The 18,289-nt window shown below is 45.6% G+C and overlaps 1 protein-coding gene across 2 annotated transcripts in view; it reads left to right on the forward strand.

Annotated features, from left to right (window-relative positions):
- Positions 1–4,020: 4,020 nt before the first annotated feature.
- Positions 4,021–18,289, forward strand: part of LDLRAD3 (low density lipoprotein receptor class A domain containing 3) — a 268,228-nt gene continuing 253,959 nt past the window's right edge. For both annotated transcript variants that reach the window (XM_078149024.1, XM_020963945.2), the window contains exon 1: positions 4,021–4,137. In XM_078149024.1, the coding sequence (XP_078005150.1) occupies positions 4,092–4,137 (46 nt within the window). In that variant the 5' untranslated portion in view covers positions 4,021–4,091. The remainder of the gene's footprint in view (positions 4,138–18,289) is intronic.

Below are 18,289 nucleotides of genomic sequence, written 5' to 3' on the forward strand. Positions count from 1 at the left end.
AGATGGCCAAAGCGGTGTATGACACAGAAAGATTAATATTTTTGTTTCAAAGGGAAGCCTTTTCTCACTCCCAGCTTCCAGTGCCTTCCCTCAAATTATTTTGTATTCTTTCTGCATCTAGCTTGCGTATACCTACTTACCTATCTACCTACCTATATAGATACATACATGCACACATAGGTACATATGTACAGCATCCTAGTTGCAGTTCTCTGGACATACTTCAGCTCATCAAAATCCTTCTTAAACCTTTGTGTCCAGAATAGAGCACAAAATTCCAGAAGTATTTGTTTTGTGTCAGCCATTTCACAAAGAGTCAGTTTCTCACACTAAAAGAAGAGGTGATAGCAGGATAGTGAAGGCAGAGGACTGAGTAATTCTGAGAGACCTGTCTCTCAGAGACAGACTCAACTCAGAAGTTGAATGGCAAGATAGAACAGAGAGAAGCTTCAACAGAAGAATGCATTACTAATGAGCCCACTTTTTCCTCTGAGTCTTAGCATTCTCATCTATAAAATGGGTATAATAATGCTTGCATTGTACACCTCACAGAGCTTTTGTGAAGAATGTACTTGGCAAACTGTAAAGATCTATAGACATGTGAGTTACTCCTATGAGGACAGATGAGTCCTGATCTTTGTTTTCTTTCTTTAAACCATTAAAAAATATAAGATTGATAATAAGCTTCTTGAGGTCAAGGGCTAGATCTGATTTATCTGTGTATCTCTACCCCCCCCCCACAGGAACACAATAAATGTTTGTTCCCAATATCTGTAGATCTTTAAGATTTACAAATCACCCTGTGATAGAGGTATGCAGAGTGGAAATAAAATACTCCAGTTGGGTTCTGCCAGTAATGGAAGCTCCTTGAGGGCAGAGGATATTTTTTAAATTTTTTTTTAAATCATTCAGTTCAATTCAGTTAATATTTGGTAGGTGCCAGCTGTGTGAAATGTTCTTCCCAACAACTCTGTTTTCTGTAGGAACAAGGTCCCAGTTTGTTTTTACACCTTCCCTTCCTGTAGATACCTTGTGAAAGTCACAATTGTGTCACCTTCAGCACAGATCTCTTCTGTGTGTGCTTGATTCAGTCTGACTGCTTTTCCTGTCTTTGTTCTCTGGAATGCCATTCCTACCTTCTTCATAAGCACATCCAGGACTATGATGTTAGAACCAAAGTGTGGGGGCTCTGTTGTCTTCCACGGTTGACAACAAAACAAAACAGTAAAAATGTTTTACATCAACTTTAACAACAACCTCTTTTCCCATTTATACACATCTTTATGAGACCCATCTACATGTGCATCAAGATTATATGGTTTTTTTGTATTCATTTTTTTTGGGGTGAGGCAATGGGGTGAGGTGACTTGCCCAGGATCGCACAGCTAGTAAGTGTCAAGGATCTGAGGCCAGATTTGAACTCAGGTCTTCCTGAATCCAGTGCTCTATCCACTGCTCCATCTAGCTGCCCCCAGGTTATATGCTTTAATGCTTTCCCCCTCTTCAAAATCATGAAACAAACACAATGGAATCTTATAGTCTTGACATCTTCCAGCCAATTGCATGGAGGTAAAATGGGATCTACTGTAGAATATCACTGTGAACCTGGCATTCATACCATCATTGAAGATGTCTTTGATGAGTCTCACAAAGATTTTGTATAGATGGGAAGGCAGGCACATAGTTTTGGAGTTGTCAATCTGAAGGAAGTTAACAAACAAGTGTTAGCCACTGGGATGAAGAAGGTCCAGGGGCAAGTCCAACTTGCAGAGGGATTCTCTATGGATGGGGAGGTCTTCCAAATGCTCCTGTTTACAGATAACATTGTTCTGCTTGAATCAAGACCTGGAACATTGTGGAACCTCACGGAGGAGATCTGTAAGCACTCAAAAGAATTTGACCTTTGTCAAATCTATAAGAGTAAGAGTCACTCCTCAATTGATAAATGGTCAAAGGATATGAAGAGGCAGTTTTCCAATGAAGAAATCAAAACAATTTATAGTCATATAAAAATGCTCTGAATCATTATTGATTACAGAAATGCAAATTAAAACAACCTTCAAAGATCATTTTATACCTATCAGATTGGCTAAAATGATAGAAGGGGAAAGTGACAAATGTTGGAGGGGATATGGAAAAATTGGGACCTTAATTCACTGTAGGTCGATCTGTGAGTTGATCCAACCATTTTGGAGAGCAATCTGAATGAATAAATAATATTGATTGCCCATCTAGGCAACAGAGTGACATAAAAATTTGTGTAGATCTTTTGTATTTTTCTTCTGTTTATGGTCCTAGTTTTGTCCTTATGTGCCCCTAGGTATGCAGTTGTGTTATTTACCTACAGAGTATTACCATTGTTATAGCTATCTAGGACAATGATTTGGGTCCAGAATTAAAAAGGAAGGAGAGAGTGGGCTACACTATCTGCAGGAAAATACAAATGACCTCAAGTTTCTCCTGGGAAATAAAAGCCCATCTTTTGAACACCTGTATTTTACTAGTGTTGTGTAATTGAGACATGGAGTACAAGTCTCCAAAGAATTTTAAAAAAAAATTATATAGAAGGTGATAGCAGACCCATGGTGGGGACAGCTCATAACCAATGAGAGACTTCAAAGAACAGGAGTAAAAGTTGTCATCGTGGAAATGTATGATGGGAAGGGAAAATGAGCTAGCCAAGTCATAAGGATAACGGATGCCAGGTGTACCACTCCAATGCTGGACTTCAATCCTAATGATGTCAAGAGAAAGCCAGGAAGCCCTTCAAGGTGGACCCGATATGGTGAATTTTCACAAGATCATACATGTAGAGCTGGTAGGAACTTTGGAGACAAAGGCCTCATTTGACAGTTGGGGAAACTGAGGGACAGGGGCTAAGTAATGCCCTAGTTTACATAGCTACTAAATATATAAGGTAGGATTTGAACCGAAGTGTTTCTGATTTGAGGCCAGTGACCTATCTAGTAACTAAACCAAGCTTTCAGTAAAACAGGACAAGAGTCGCTCTGACATGTAAAAGCATGAGTTCACTTCCATTTGAGTATTTGAATTTACCGCCTAAGATCCAAAAAAAGTTAAGAGTCCCTGCCTTCAAGGGGTACGTATTTTACTGAAGGGGCAGATACACCCTATACACAGGTAAGTCAACACTAAGTAAACTAAAAGTTATACAAAGTAATTTCAAGGAGCAGAGAGCTAACAACTGGGTTAGGATGGAGGCAGGGATCAGGAAACACCTGACGTTGGACAAGGCACCTGAGTCATTCTGGGGAGGAAGCAGCACGAGAGCTATGTAAAGTGGAGCTATCCTCATCATTCCAGACATCGGGAAGACTTGGGCAAGGGGCGGGGGTGGTGGATTGCTTGCATCCAGCTCCTAGCCTAGTATACGACCTAGCAGATGGTCCACGCGCATTCAGTTTGAATCCGGGACTCCTCTCACTGAAAGTGTCCAGGGGAGGCTTCAGAGCAGCCTGGGGTGTGTGTAGGGTTGGTTGCTTTGGGGTTTTTTTTTGGGGGGGTTACCTGGAGGGAGGTGGGACAGGGAGAGGGAACGGTACAGAGTGAATATGAAGGGAACGTTGGAGGGAAAGAAGAAAGAAGGGAGAGCAAGGGGAAGAGCGGAGAGGGCGAGAGGTGGCTGAGAGGGCCAGGAGACCGGAGAGAAGAGGAACAAAGGAAGAGGGAACAGTCTCAGGGCGCCATTGGGAAAGAGAGGGAGCCGAGCAGGAAGGGCAGCAGCTACAGAATCCAGACAAGGGTGCGATGCTTCCCAGCTCTCCTGCTCTCTCCATGGCTCCCCACGCCCCCCTCCTTCCTCTGAGCCCCTCGGGGGGTGGGGAGCGGGAGGAGGTGCAGCCCCCAGCACCTCCAAGGCTCCCGCTAAACTTTGCGGGGCGGGGCTGGGGAGCAGAGGGGAAGGCGGGGCCCGGAGGGGGGCTGCGCGGTGGGCGGGGGCCTGGAGGGGCGGGGCCGAGAGGGGGAGGGGCGGGGGAGGAGGCGGCCGGGCCGGGCCGGGCCAGGGACTCAGCAGGCCGGCGGGCAGGCGGCGGCGGCCGGGGAGCAGCGGGAGCCGCGGCGGCCGCGCCATGTGGCTGCTGGGGCCGCTGTGCCTGCTGCTGAGCAGCGCCGGGGGTAAGTGAGTCTGGGGGCGGCCGCGGGAGGGACCCGAGGCAAACTTGCTTGGCCTGCGCGGGCTGGGGCCGGCCGGGCTGGGGCTGGGATCGCCGGCCGGCCAGCCTGTCCTCGTCCTCCCTCCCTCCTGCCCTCTCTCCTCCCGGGCTGCGCTTTCGGGGCTGCTGCGTGCAGGGCGGACCCAGCTCCCCCGGCCCGGGCGCACGCACGCATGCATGCACGCGTGTGTGCACGCGGGAGTGAGTGTGCGGCCGTGGCGTGGGCACGGGGGCCGAGGGGCTGCAGCTGGGCGGGGGTCATTGTGCCTCTGGAGCAGGCGCCGGGAAGTAGCCGGAGCGACCGAGAGGCTCCCTGCGCAGGCGGGGCGGAGCTCACGCCCCGTCCTGTGTGTGTTCATGCGTGTGTGTGCTCTCCTGTGCCCTCCAGCCCGGAGATGGCCGGGGACTGGGGGGCTGAGCCGTAGAAAAGTCTTTCCTGCTCTGTTCCGCTCCTGGGAGACCTTCCATTGCTGCCCAACCCCGTGAGCTTAATGCTGCTGTAGCTTTTGTGTGGCTTTCACACTTCCTGAGCCTCAGTTTCCCCACTAGGACCGTGGGACTGATGGAAATTCTGGTAGGTCCTCCCCTTCCCCAAGTGTGTTGGATGTTTGCAGATTGGAAATCGGTACTAACGGTACCAAGTAGTGATTTCCTAATTCACAAAAGAAATTGAGGACCTCGGTCCCTTTAAACTCTGAGGCAGGCAGTGGAGGGGTGCTGAAGGTAGAGCGTCCGGGAGAGTTTGAGTGATTAACTTGACTGCTTGCTTGTTTTCTTTTCGAGGGGCGTAGTGGGGGCTGGACGAAGTAGAAGCCTGGCGAGCCGGGGTCACCAGAGACTTCTGAGGACCAGCTTTCCTAATCTGTTGTATAGGGGGCTGGAGAAATTGGACAAATATTCCACTCATCTCCAAGGATGTCATCTCTGCAAGGCATCTCAGAGATCACCTAAGCAGGAGTTCTTGCCTTGTTGGGGTGTCGGTGACCCCTTTGACAGCTTGGTAAAACTGATGTATCCCTTCTCAGAAGAATGTTTTTAAAGGCGTAAAATACATAGTATTACAAAAGGAACCAGTTATTTAAATAGTTATTAAATATGTATGTATGTATATATACACAAATGTGTATGTGTGTGAATACACGCACACACACATATATAAAACAAGTTCATAGATCCTAGGTTGAGAACTGATCTATGCTGACCCCCTCATTTGACGGTTCAGGAAACTGAGGCCCTGGGAAGGGAAATGACTTACCCAAGATTGCATAGCTTGTTGAGTGGCAGAGCCTAGACTAGAGCTCTTCTTCTGACTCCTGAGTTCAGGGCTCTTTCAACCAGCCCGATGTTGCTAGGCCCTGTGGTTCTACACAGAGAGATGGTAGGGGTCATTTCTTTTCTGTAGAGGAGATCAGAGCTCTAGAGGTGGGAGATGTCTTAGAGGTCATCTAGTCTAACCTCCTCATTTCAAAGGAAACTGAGGCCAAAATCAGTTCCAAATTCACAATCCAAATATGTGTTCTTTCCACGAGATGGAAACTGTTTTGACTTACAGCCGTCCCTGTCACCTGCCTTATAAGCTGTGGCTCTTGCATTATGCTTCCTGTATTTAGAAAACCACTTGTTGGAGGAACTTCAGGGCCTTCTACATGGGGGTGCATGCCCACTAATTCAATGCACCAATGTGTAGAAGAATAGCTCTCTTCAAACAGACCTTGACTAGCAAACATACAGTGTGCCCCTTCTCTGACAGGTCAGTGTCATCAAGATGTTCCAGTGGCCATTTGCACGACATGAGTGAAGTATAAAAAGTAGCACCCTTTGAGAAAGGACTCTTTCCAGTTCATGCCTTAAGCCTTTGGGTCTCTTCATCCCCAGGAATCTAAATCTCATTTTGCCTCTCAGGTTAATCACAAAAATAGGGACCCTGGAGGGATAATCTAATCTAACTCTTTCATTTTATTGATAAGGAATGTTATTGTTGTTCAGTCATGTCTGTCTCATTGTGACCTCATTTTGGTTTTGGTTTTGGTTTTTTGGCAGAGATACTAGAATGGTTTGCCATTTCCTTTTCCAGCTCATTTTACAGATAAGGAAACTGAGGCAAACAGGGTTAAGTGACTTGCCTAGGGTCAACTAGCTAGTAAGTATCTGAAGCTGAATTTGAACTCAAGTCTTCCTGACCCTAGGGTCACCTCCCTACACCACTTAGCTGCCTCAAGATAGATAAGGAACTGAGGCTTAAAGTAGGGAAGTAAGGCTATTTTAGGGTCATGGGATTTCAGAGTTGGAGGGGACTTTACAGATCATCTGTCTGAAAAGGGTAGTGTAAGTATTACTAAAGTCATTTTAACAGATCACAGATTTAGGGATAGAAGGAAATTCAGCTTGGTCATCTAGGACAATCCCATCAGTTTGCAGATGAGGAAACTGAGGCGCAGAGATGTAAAGTAATTTGGCCAACGTCCCATAGATAGTAATTGCCAGTGGCAGGATTTGAATCATGCATGGTGCTCTCACTGGAATAACGGTGGTCTTTCCATGGTACCACCCTGCCTCCCTTTGTAAAGTCCAAACCCAGATCTTGACTCTCAGTTGAGCTTGTTCTACTACTTCACTGCTGTTGCCTCTGATTGCTGAAGGGTAATTAATTTAGTCACAATAATAACAATAGTGGCACCCATTTACATAGCTCTATGCCTTGTCTCTTTTAGTCTCCACCAACCCTAGGCAACAAGCAGTTTGAGAATTACTTTCTGTATTTTGAGAAGTAGCATAGTGTAGTGGTTAGAGCTCTGGCCTTGTAGTCAGGAAGACCTAGGTTCAAGCCTAGCCTCTGACATATATTGTGTATGTGACCCTAGACAACCTTCCCGTTCCACAGCAGCTGTGTGAATGTAAGTTGGCAATCAGCCATGTACATACTAAAGTCATGGGCATTTCCTTACCAGATAGACAAAAGTCTGGGCAAAAACAAAACCCCTATCCTACAGATAAGCGGACTGAGGCTCATCTTGCTAAAATGACAAGTCCAAGGTCATAGCAGAGGTGTGAGAGGTGGGGGGGGAGAAAGAGAGAGAGAGAGAGAGAGAGAGAGAGAGAGAGAGAGAGAGAGAGAGAGAGAGAGAGAGAGAGAGAGAGAGGGGTGTGGAGGGGGTGGAACGTGCTGCCTACACATCACTGAATCTTTCTAGTCTGGAGCTGCCCCTCTGGGCCACGGCTGATTGTGTCTGGGAAGGTTGGACCTCAGACTGTGCTGTTGGTCGCAGGTGAGGATCTGAGCAGGCAGGCTTCCAGGGTGTCTCTGATATGAGACGAAACTGATTTCATGTAACTTTGAGCGTGGCCAGACAGCGAGGAAGTGTCTGAGAGGATGACACCCACGAAAGACAGTTTGGCATCCCCTTCATCTGCACGTGTCCTTTGACAACAACCCCTGGCTGATTCTAAACTGGCATCTATTGTGTTTCCCAGGTGGAGATAGGTTGCTTTGTTTGTTTGTATGGTTGTTCATGGGCAGCTTAATTTTTGGATGTCAGATCATAGTGTTAGAACTGGAAAGGACCTGAGAAAGCATGTGAGAATATTTCTTCTTTTTACAGATGAGGAAACTGAGGTCACCCAGGTGAAATAACATGCACAAGGTCACATAGGAAAGAAATAGTAGAGTCAGGATTTCAACTTAGACCCTCTGGCTTTAGTGGCATTCTTTCAAGCCTCTTCTGCTCCATTTTCAACACATTTTTTGTTGGTTTAATCTGTCAAGGGGAGAAAGAATTGCAGAATATCAGAACTGGAAGGGACCTCAGATGTTACAGATTATCAGACCATGACTCTCAGGCTGGCAGAAACTATGGAGGCGGGCTAGTCCTGGGGTGGGGAACCTGAGGCCTCGAAGCCACCTCTGGCCCTCTAGGTCCTCAGGTGCAGCCTTATGACTGAATCCAAACTTCACAGAGCAAATCCTATTAATAAAAGGATTTGTTCGGTAAAACTTGGACTCAGTCAAAAGGCCACACCCAAGGACCTGGAGGCTGCAGGTTCCCCACCCTTGGGCTAGTCAATCCTGGTCCTCTCCAGTTTCACAAATAAGGCGACTCAGTCTCAGAGAGGTTAAGTGGGTTGCCTATCACATAAGGAGTGACCAAGTTGGGATTTAAACTCAAGGCCTGTGAGGAGTTCTGACCTAACCAGTTCTTGAATAAGACTCTCATTTGCCAGGTGGTCATTCAGTATGGTTTGAAAATATCAGATGATAGAGAAGCCATTAATTCCTAGGCCGGCCCATTCCACTTTTAGGCAGTTTTAATTTTCAGGAAGATTTTTTTTCCCTATAAATCCTGCCTGTTTGTGATCTCCGGCCCTTGCCTCTGGTTCTGCCATCCTAGGCCAAGGTAGCATGCATCAGTCCTCTTCCAGCTACTTGAAGAGATGACATGTGGTATATAATACCTTTCTCTTTTTCCAGCTGAATGTCCTCAGTTCTTTCAATTGATCATTTCCAGGATCCTCCATTCTTCTCATTCCTTTGGCATGCTTTAACTTCTTCCCTGATACCCTTCCCAAAATGTAGTGCTTAGTAATGACCCCCTAGATGTGGTCTGACTAGGGCGGAATACTGCAGACCTGCTGCTTGGGCATAGGGAACAGAGTTCCTAGAATATATATTAGTCATTGGAAACTCACAATAATCCAGTGGTATTGTTTTGTTAGCCATATTTTCCATTTAACAGATGAGTGTGACTTGCCTAAGGGGACCTGACTTGTCACATAGGTTGTTGAAAGTGGTAAAGCCGTAATTCAGACCCAGGGTCTTGGACACCAAATTCAGCACACTTTCCATTGCATCTGGGTCTCCTTGCCCAGAAAGAGTTTTTGTGATTCTGACTTCTCTTGGAGGTGTGAATGACTGGCTTCTGGGAGCCTCCAGGCAAGAGGCAGGAACATTTCTTTGAACTGAAAAGACCAGATATGTTGTTCTTAGTATCTAATCCACAACAGAAGATAAGCACGTGGAGTACTTCCTGTCTCCACCTAATGTGGAAGAATCAACCTCTCAATCTCTCTTCCTCTCTCTTTCCCCCTCCTGCTCTGTATCTTACTTTGTCTTTGTTTCTCTTTCTATTTGTCTGTCTCTGTGTCTCCTTTTGCTCTCCTCTCTTTCTCACTCTGTCTCTCCTTTCTCTTTCTGTCTCTCAATTTCTCTGTCTGTCTGTCTCTGTGTGTATCTGTCTCTTTCTCTGTCTCTCTCCTTTCTCTCTATCTCTCCATGTCTATCTCTATGTCTCTGTGTCTCTTCTGTCTCTGTCTTTGTCTCTCTATGTATATCTGTCTCTCTGTGTGTGTCAGTCTCTTTCTCTATCTCCATCTCTCTATACCTGTCTCTCAGTCTGTTTATGTCTCTGTGTGTCTGTGTGTCTGTCTGTGTCTCGGAAGACTATATCCATAAGACCTGGTCAGTAGTCACACAAAAACTCAAACCCGTTCAGCATCACAGAACACGTGGAGGCCGAGCATGGAACAGAATGTAGAGGAGGTTGCTGTTTAGAACACATCTCCGGGCTTGTCATTTATCTTAAGGCCAGTGCCAATCTCATAAGCTCACTGAAAGCAGGAAAAACTGGATATTAGTGGAGTCTGTTACAGAGGACAGATTTTTTTTTCAAACAGAAATTCATCTCCCTAACAGTAATATTTTAAAAGTATTGCTATCTTTTGTTAACTTCATTTCTAAATCTATCCCCTTGCCCCTCCACTCAAAGAGCCATCATTTCAGACAAAGAATTTAAAAAGGTAGAGGGGCAGTTCAGTAAAACCTCAATGGAAAGGCTTGGATTTAGGGTCAGAAGGCTTGAGTTCAAATCACGACTCTATTATTTATTCCTTATGTGATTGAGATATGTGGCTTAACCTCTGGGTCTCGGTTTCCTCAACTATAAAATGAGATCCATAGTCTAGATGACCTTTAAATTATCTTCCTTTCTCTGCCTCCCCACCTCCCCCCATTATGTGTTCCTCTCTGAAATTGTATTTATATGTGCTTTATATAGAAATATATATTTATATATTATTTATAGATATACATACACACGTATAAAACATATGCATACATACTTACACATGGGTATACAAATATATGTACATACATATACATATGTGGGTGCATGTGTTTGTGTATATACATGCAAACATATAAAACATATGTATACACATTTACATGTGGGTATATATGTACACATATATACATATGTGTGTCTGTACATGTGTTTGTGTGTGTGTGGACACACATATCCTCTAAGTAACAGGTTGTTTCCCCCATTAGAATGTAAGCTCCTTAAGGACAGAGATTATTGCCCTGCCTTTTTGTATGCCTGGAGCTTAGCACAGTACCTAACATACAGTGGGTGCTTAATAAATTCCTTCTGATCGATTGCTTCCTACTCTAAACCTGTAAGCCTGAGTCCTCAGATGCCCCTTCCAGTTCTAAGTCTATGCTGTGCCATCCCCCAACCCACCAATCTTGTCCAATGACCCATTTACGCAATGTTTCCCCATCTGGAGAATTTAACCTCTGCAAATAAGGAAGGGGGGTGGTTGGTCATTATAATTCTTCATCACCCAAGAGAAGCAGTGATGACAAAAGCTCAGACAAGGCATTAAGACGCATCAAAGGGATTTCATAAGGGAATGAACTTAAAAAAAAAGTCAAGAATTTTTTTGCCCCTAGGAAAGCCCCAGGCTTTCAAACCATTGTATCAGGTTTGTGTTTTCCAGCCTGTTGAATGTTACCAGAAACGCAGAGTCCTGGCTCTTGTCAAGAAATGGATTCCCATTTGCTCTGCCTTCTGCCTCAGTTGCTGTCAGTGAGGCAGGCACACAACCCAGAAGGCTCACGTCAGACTCAGTCTGGCTCCAAGCCCTGGTTACCCAGCTCAGAACCAAGAGCAGGAAGCTAAAAGGTTCTCCTGAAAATGCTTGGTCCTGGAACAGGATGGCAGGCCAGAACCCTAGACTGATGTTTAATGTAGCTTTCAAAGTAAGGCAGTGGTGGTCAGCATTGCTGTAACATGTTCTTAGACCATCTTGGACCATCTTTCCAAAGGTCCAGTTATGGTTCTCTAGCTGGAAGGGACCTTAGAAACTACCTAGTCCTACATCTTCACTTTACTAATGGGGAAACTGAGGCTGAAGGAAACTAAGTGACTTTTTGCCTCTCCTAGGAAGTAGGTGTCGGAGGCAGACTTCAAACCCGTGGTCTCTAATGCCAGGTCCAGGGCTCTTTTCCCTGTGCCACACAGCCTTTCATCAGACTGTGACTAGATCAGAATGAACTTACGGGCAAATGGAAATATCCCAAAGCAGGAAAAGGCTTTGGTGGTTGGTGTATTTATTTGGTTTTGTGCAAAAAAAATATTTTGCCATCGTAGTTACTCAGGTATTTTTGCCAGTGTTCCTGCCCTTCCGCGCCACTGAGGTTTTGCAGAAAGGCGGCCCTGGGGTGTTTGTGTGTATTCAAGATAGAACAGTAGTTGGCTTGTAGAAAGGTTGCCTCCATTTTCATCACAGTCAAAGCTGGCACTGATTTTACTCCAATGAACCACACTTGCCCTTGAGAAGTGTTTGCAGGGGAAATGAATCAGTGGTTTTTGGACATTAAGCATTTGTTTGTCAGAACATTCACTCCAGGCACAATGTCACTGGCCTAGTATAAGGGACTTCTGTGACTAGGGAACTGTTGAGAAAAAAAAAAAGAAAGAAAGAAAGAAAACAAGGAAGAAAAAAGAATGGAAAATATTTATTTGAAACACGTCGATCATCAGGTCTTTGGAGAATTGATTGTAGGCTGAGAGCTGGGAGTGATTCACATTCAGATTATTCCCCACACTGTTTTACAGATGAGAAAACTGGGGGCTAGCAAGGCCCCACTGCCCTGAGTCACATGGGCAGTCCTGCTCTTGTGACTCAGAATCTGAGGTTCTTTCCAGTTTTCCAAGGTTGTTTCAGGGTGGGCTTAGATCAGAGAGGGCTTAATATGGAAAGGGAAGATGTTAGTCTGGGCTGGTTGGTTTTGAAGTCTTTTCCCCATCCTCTAGCCCATCTAGTCCCCAAGGTGTCCTGAGACAAGCCCGTTAACTTTATTTTGAGTCTCAGTGTTCTCATTTGTCAAATGAGGAAGTTGAGCCAGGTGATCTATGAAGTCTCTTTCTGTTTTATATGCTTCTTGGAATATGGGGGCCTTTGATGCAGTGGAAAAGCAGAGGATTCTTGTTAAGGATCTGAGTTTGAATTCTGGTTCTGCCAATTACTATTCGTGTGGATTTGAGTAAGTCATTTTCCTTCAATATGCCTGAAATTTTTTCACGTTCAATTCAATTCAATTTCATCGAATGAGGCAGCCGCTATAGAATGAGGTGGCACTGTAGTGCAGAGCACGGCCTGGAGTCAGAATCTGAATTGTCTTCCTGAGTTCACGTCTAGCCTCAGACACTTCTTAGCTGTATGACCCTGGGCAAGTCACTTAACCCTGTTTGCCTCAGTTTTTTCATCTGTAAAATGAGCTGGAGAAGAAAATGGCAAAGATTTGCCAAGAAAACCCTAGATGGAGTCACAGAGAGTCAGACAGTACTGAAAATGACTACCTCGATGAATGGAGGAGGTCGGTTTTGACCACTAAGGTCCTCTTCTGGATGGGCAAAAATGATCTGTGGTTCTACAAATCTGTGTTTGCGAAGATGTTTTTTACACTCTGATCCAATCTTGAAAATGTAGACCAGGGAACTGAACGCTTTTAATATCTGCCCCTTTTTACACTGGTCTTGCTTGACCCCAGAGGTTAGGACTAGGGGGAATGAGTGACAGTTGCAGAAAGGTAAATTGAGGCCTCTGGTAACAAAATAAGACATCCCCAACAATCGGAACCTGTCCCTAAGAATGACAGGCAGCCTTCAGGGGCAGTGGGTTCCTGCCCGTTGCAGGATGGGACTGAGAGCAGAGGGCTGACTCCCCTTTACAGAATGCCCGAGCCCTTTTACAGGAAACTCCACATCCCATCTTTCTGCCTTTGCCCAGGCTGCCCCCATATCTGGAATGCTCTTCCTCTTCACCTCAGCCTCGCTCTCATCCTTCAGGACTCACCCCGCTTTCAGCAGGAGGCCTCTCCCTGTCCCCTGAGCTTCTAAAACCTTCTTCTCCTAGGTTTCCCCTTCTGTTTGCTCTTGATATATCATGTGTGTACATACTTCTTTATGTCCATGCTGCCTTCCAAAGGGCAGGGTTATTTTAATTTTTTTCTTTGTATCTCTAGCACTTAGCACAGTGGCTGGTATGCAATAGCTCCTTCATAAAAGCTTGTTGATGGATTGACATGGAGGATTTGCTTAGACTCTGAGGCCTCGTCCAACCCTAAAATTCCAAGAATCTGTGATGGTCCGCAGTAGACTAGGCAGATTTGATATAAAATTCAGGCTCTTAGAAATGCCCAAAGTCACCTGATTAATAAACGTGTGTAAATATGTTCTATAGGCCAGACATTGTGCCAGGACCTGGGGATTCAAAGATAAAACCAGCTCTTGTCCTCAAGAAGCCTACATTCTACTAGGTCATGGACCGTGATGACAATTGGGGGAGGCCTTTGGAGCCCTTCTCAGACGTTGTTGTTTTTTTTTTTAATAATTGAAAGATGCTAAATTTCAGATAGAGGCTAGTGAAAATAAAGATGTCATCTCCCCCCCAATCCATGTTCATGGACCTCCCCCCACCAGAAATCTATCCACATCCTTGGATCCCAACTTAAAAACTACCATACTAAGTCCACACCCAAGGGGAGAAGGCATGGTGGCCCAGGAAGAAAGCTTTGGCCTCCAAAGTCATGGGTACTGTAAATGGAACCATAGGGCAGTAGATTGTGAAAGCCCTTTATTGTTGCAGTGGGCAATGTTGGTTTGATTTTTGTTCCCTAAGAAAGAGGTGGAAAGTGGGGGGTGGGGATAGATACCAGGTGGGTGGGGCAGATGGCAAGATGCCCATCTGACTAGGTCTTGGGGCGCTGGCAGATGGAATCTATGAAGCATGATTTAGAGTCCGGACTGACTAGATATGACAGGCAGAGATGAAGACACCATGTAACTGGGGCAGCTCCAGTCTGGGGTGAGGCCCTATATTGAGTAGCTTAGGGGGGGGATGGGGCAGGGTATCTGGGGGCCAGGTCTTGATAGCCAGTGATCCTGGTAGGGAGAGGGAGGCAGTGGCAGAAGGGAGCTGGATGACATTTTGCATTTGAGGCTTCCCCACGTGGTCCTTCCCATGGCAGATATGATGTCAATCAACAAACATTTATTAAGCACCTACTGTGGGCCAGGCCCTGCACTGCTGCTGAGGTAGAAAGCCAAAAAGTGAATCAGTGCCTGCCCTCAAGGAGCTTACATTTTAATGAGGGAGACAACATGCACATTTAGGTATATGAAGAACATGAGTCCTCTGTGAACAGCTACCCCTCCCCTCCATAAGATCCAGAATGTTCACTAATCTTTTCTACTCTGGTGCTCTCTCCCACAAACATGTTTGGCCTAGTGAAAATTTCCAAAGTCCCACGAAGGCCCACCAACGGTCAGATTTAACATGCAGATCTGTGAATGTCATTCCTACCCCTAGATAATTTTTGTATCCGAGAAAACCAGTGAAAGGCATGTGGGAACTGGCCACCAAAAATTCCTCAGCCCTCCAGCAGTGGGGGTGAGGGGTGAGGGAGGGGAGGGGGTGGCCTGGGGAGGGCAATAAATGTGAAACCCAGCTAGCTAGCTACACCCATAGCTGTGCCCCGAGGCTTCACTGGGCACATTGGGGTGGAAACCTTAGCCTGGAACATTCTCTTTTTCCTCATTCTACAGAGCTCCTATTGTTCTTCCTGGCTTCCCTCCCCTCCTGTCATCTCTTCCCTTCTCGTTCCTTCCCTGCCTTAGTCATCTCTTACCTTCCCTCCCCCATCTCTTCCCCTCCTCTCCCCTCCCTCCTTCATCTCTTACCTTTCCCTCCCCCATCTCTTCCTCTTTCTTCCTCTCCCTCATCTCTCCCCCTCCTCCCCACCATTTCTTACCTTTCCCTCCCCCATCTCTTCCTTTCTTCTCTGCCCCTTCTCCCCATCATCTCTTACCTTTCCTTCCACTTCTCTTCCTTCCCCTCCTCATCTCTTCCTCCCCGCCCCATCTCTTACCTTCCCCTCTCCCCCATCACATCCTTGCTCCCCCGACTCCCACTGGACTGCTTTACTCCGTTAGGAAGAATTTCCGGAGCTATATATAAAGGCAGCGCTGCAGGTGGTGAGGAAGTGCACCAAGCCTAGGGATGAGTTGGTTTTAAAACTTTTCTTTTTCCTGTGCTCTCCTCAGAAATTCTCACTTGCCCCCCCCTTAATGCTTTAAAGTTATGGCTTTGCTGTGCAGCCTTATGAAAACTGTCAGAGACCTTTAAAGAAACATTGTAGCCAGCTGCTAAAAGATACATTGTAGCTGGTTCACCCAAAAAGATAGGCAATAGTGAGCCCCACTTTAAAAATGAATTGTGAAAGATAAATTTGAATAGAGAGAACACTGGGTTGGGATAGGGAAGACATTCATTGAAAGCCCAGCCCTGCTCCTAATTGTGTGCCGGTGACCTTGGGCAAGATCTCCAGTTAATCTCTCCCAACCTCAGGTGATTCATCTGGCAAATGAGGGGGTTGAACCAGATAGATGAAATGAAAAATGAGCGTTTGTTCAGCACTCACTGTATGCCCAGTTCTCTGCCAGTGCCAAGGACTGAAACGGTCTCTGCTTTGAAGGAGCTAATATTCTAATTAGAGAAGACAACATACATATGGAGATATGGCAGGAGGGCTGATGGAGAGGCCCCTGGGTCCCTAGGATAAAATTCACATACAGGGCACTTTAGATGATCTCTAAGGACCCTTCTAGCTCACGGAATAAAAAATGATGACAACAGCTGGCATTTATGGAGTATCCCTAAGCTTATTGATGCATTTTGTATACATCTCGTTAGAAATTTGACTTCTGTGATGTGCTGTGTAGAGTTTAGAGTCAGGAGGAGCTGGGCTCATTTCCTTCTTTCTCCCCTTGACCACCAAGTCAGTTAACCTTTCTCTGGGCCTCAGTTTCCTCTTATGTGAAATGGGCCCATGAATAACACCCATGTCACAGGGTTATTGTGGGGACCAAGTGACTTAACATGTATAAAGCATTTTATAAACATTAAAATGTAATATAAATTTTAGTTGTTTTATTATAATAATAATGATAATATGACACAGGTATTTCTTTTTGCCCTGGACCCTCAATCCTCTGTACCAAACTCCTACAATTTTTAACCTTATATAATTGCTTGTGGGCAAATGCCTATGACCATAGGGCTAGTATGTGTTAAAGGCAGGACTTGAATCTAGGTCTTCCTCACTCCAAGGCTGGCCCTGTAATAAAATACAGCAAACATTTATTAAACACATGCTGTATGCCAGGCACTGTGCTGGTTGCTAAAGAAAAAGACCAAAATAGTCTTTTCCCTCAAAAAGTTACATTCTTGCTCAGGGTGAGGAGTTGGCTGGGAGGTTTACATAGGGTTATTGCATCATAGATTCAGACTTGAAAGGGACCATAGACCCTCATTTTATAGATGACAAAATTAGAACCCAGGGAGTGAAGGCTACCCAATGGCACAGACATGATAGCCCACGGGGAAATAAAATAGGTGGGGGGGGGTTTTCTGCCACCCCTCTCCCTGTGTTTTTCCAAGGTTACAGGATTTCAAGCTGATAGGGACTTTGGAGGGATCAGGTAATCTGAGGAGATCAACCCATTCACTTTCTAGACAAAGAGGAGGCTTTGAGAGGGGCAGTGAATAGAATGCTTGTCCTAGAGCAGGGCAGACCTGGGTTCATATCTCAGCTCTCACTTAGCTTCGAGTCTGATCACAGAACAAGTTTTACATGACTTTCCTTGTGGGAAGGGGAATCACAGCTTGGGTGAAATCAGGAAAGGCCTCAGATGGGAGGTAGTAGCTCTCATTGAGTGAAAGGCTGTGCAGAGGAGCAGAGGTGGGAGATCAAACACTGTTTGTGAGGGACAGGACTGCTCTACAACATTCCCTCTCTGAACCCCGTGGGTTATTCCATTTTATTGCCCCCTTCTTTTCTTCTCATTCCCAAACTAAGATTTATGATGTCTTTGCTAAGCCCTAATGAAAGATGTTCAGCTTTACTGCCAAGCCTTAAATATCATAGTCCTCTAGCTGGAAGGGACTGACCGCAGAGCCCATCCAGTCCAACCCCATCATTGAGGTTGGCCTGAGGCCTCGAGAGGGGAGCTAACCTGCTTTCCTGCCATATTTTCAGGCAGTCAAACTTGTTTGGCAACTAGAAGCCTCCAGGCAGACTCATGGAGTCCAATGCTTTGGGAAGGCCTGAGAGGGTGTCTGGTGTCTTTAATCAAGAAGACACCTGCTGTCTGCTGCCTGGCTAGCTGAAGACCCTCCAGGTTTTGGAGCGGAAGGGGACTGGTCAGTCTCTCCAGGAAGAGTCTGGAAGAATCTAATTGGCTGTGGGGATGGAAGGAAGATAGAAAAATGACACGTAGCAATGCTTATGTTTTAGCATCCTTTGTAGGACCAAAGTTTATTAGCAATGTATAAATATCTCTTTAAAATTTGTTCATAATGCCACGTCATATTTGTTTTATTTGGAGATGTGCAATTCAGTTCCAAAAACTGGAGGCTGTGTGGGATAGTGGTTAGAGCTCTGGCCTTGGAGTCCAAGGCCCTTGGTTCAAATCTTCCACGTGCTGCTCACTACCTATGATTCGGCTAGGTCATTTGACCTCTTTAGGCCTCACTTTGCTTATCTGCTGAATAAGAGGTCAGAAGTCAAATCTAGTTCTAAATCTATGATAGTCTTCACTGTTATTAAATACCTACTGTGTGCAAGACATGGTGTGTGAGATACCAAGGTAAAACCCAAAACGCTGATTCTGGAGTCAGAGACTTGCATTCAGATCCTGCCTCTGAGGCCTTTGGGTGACTCATCGTCCTTGAGCGTCAGTTTCCTCATTTAAGAACTATAGGGATGGGACTAGAGG

The sequence above is a fragment of the Phascolarctos cinereus genome, unplaced genomic scaffold (genome assembly GCF_003287225.1).
Source record: "Phascolarctos cinereus isolate Bilbo 61053 unplaced genomic scaffold, phaCin_HiC Scaffold_9;HRSCAF=440, whole genome shotgun sequence".
NCBI lineage: Eukaryota > Metazoa > Chordata > Mammalia > Diprotodontia > Phascolarctidae > Phascolarctos > Phascolarctos cinereus.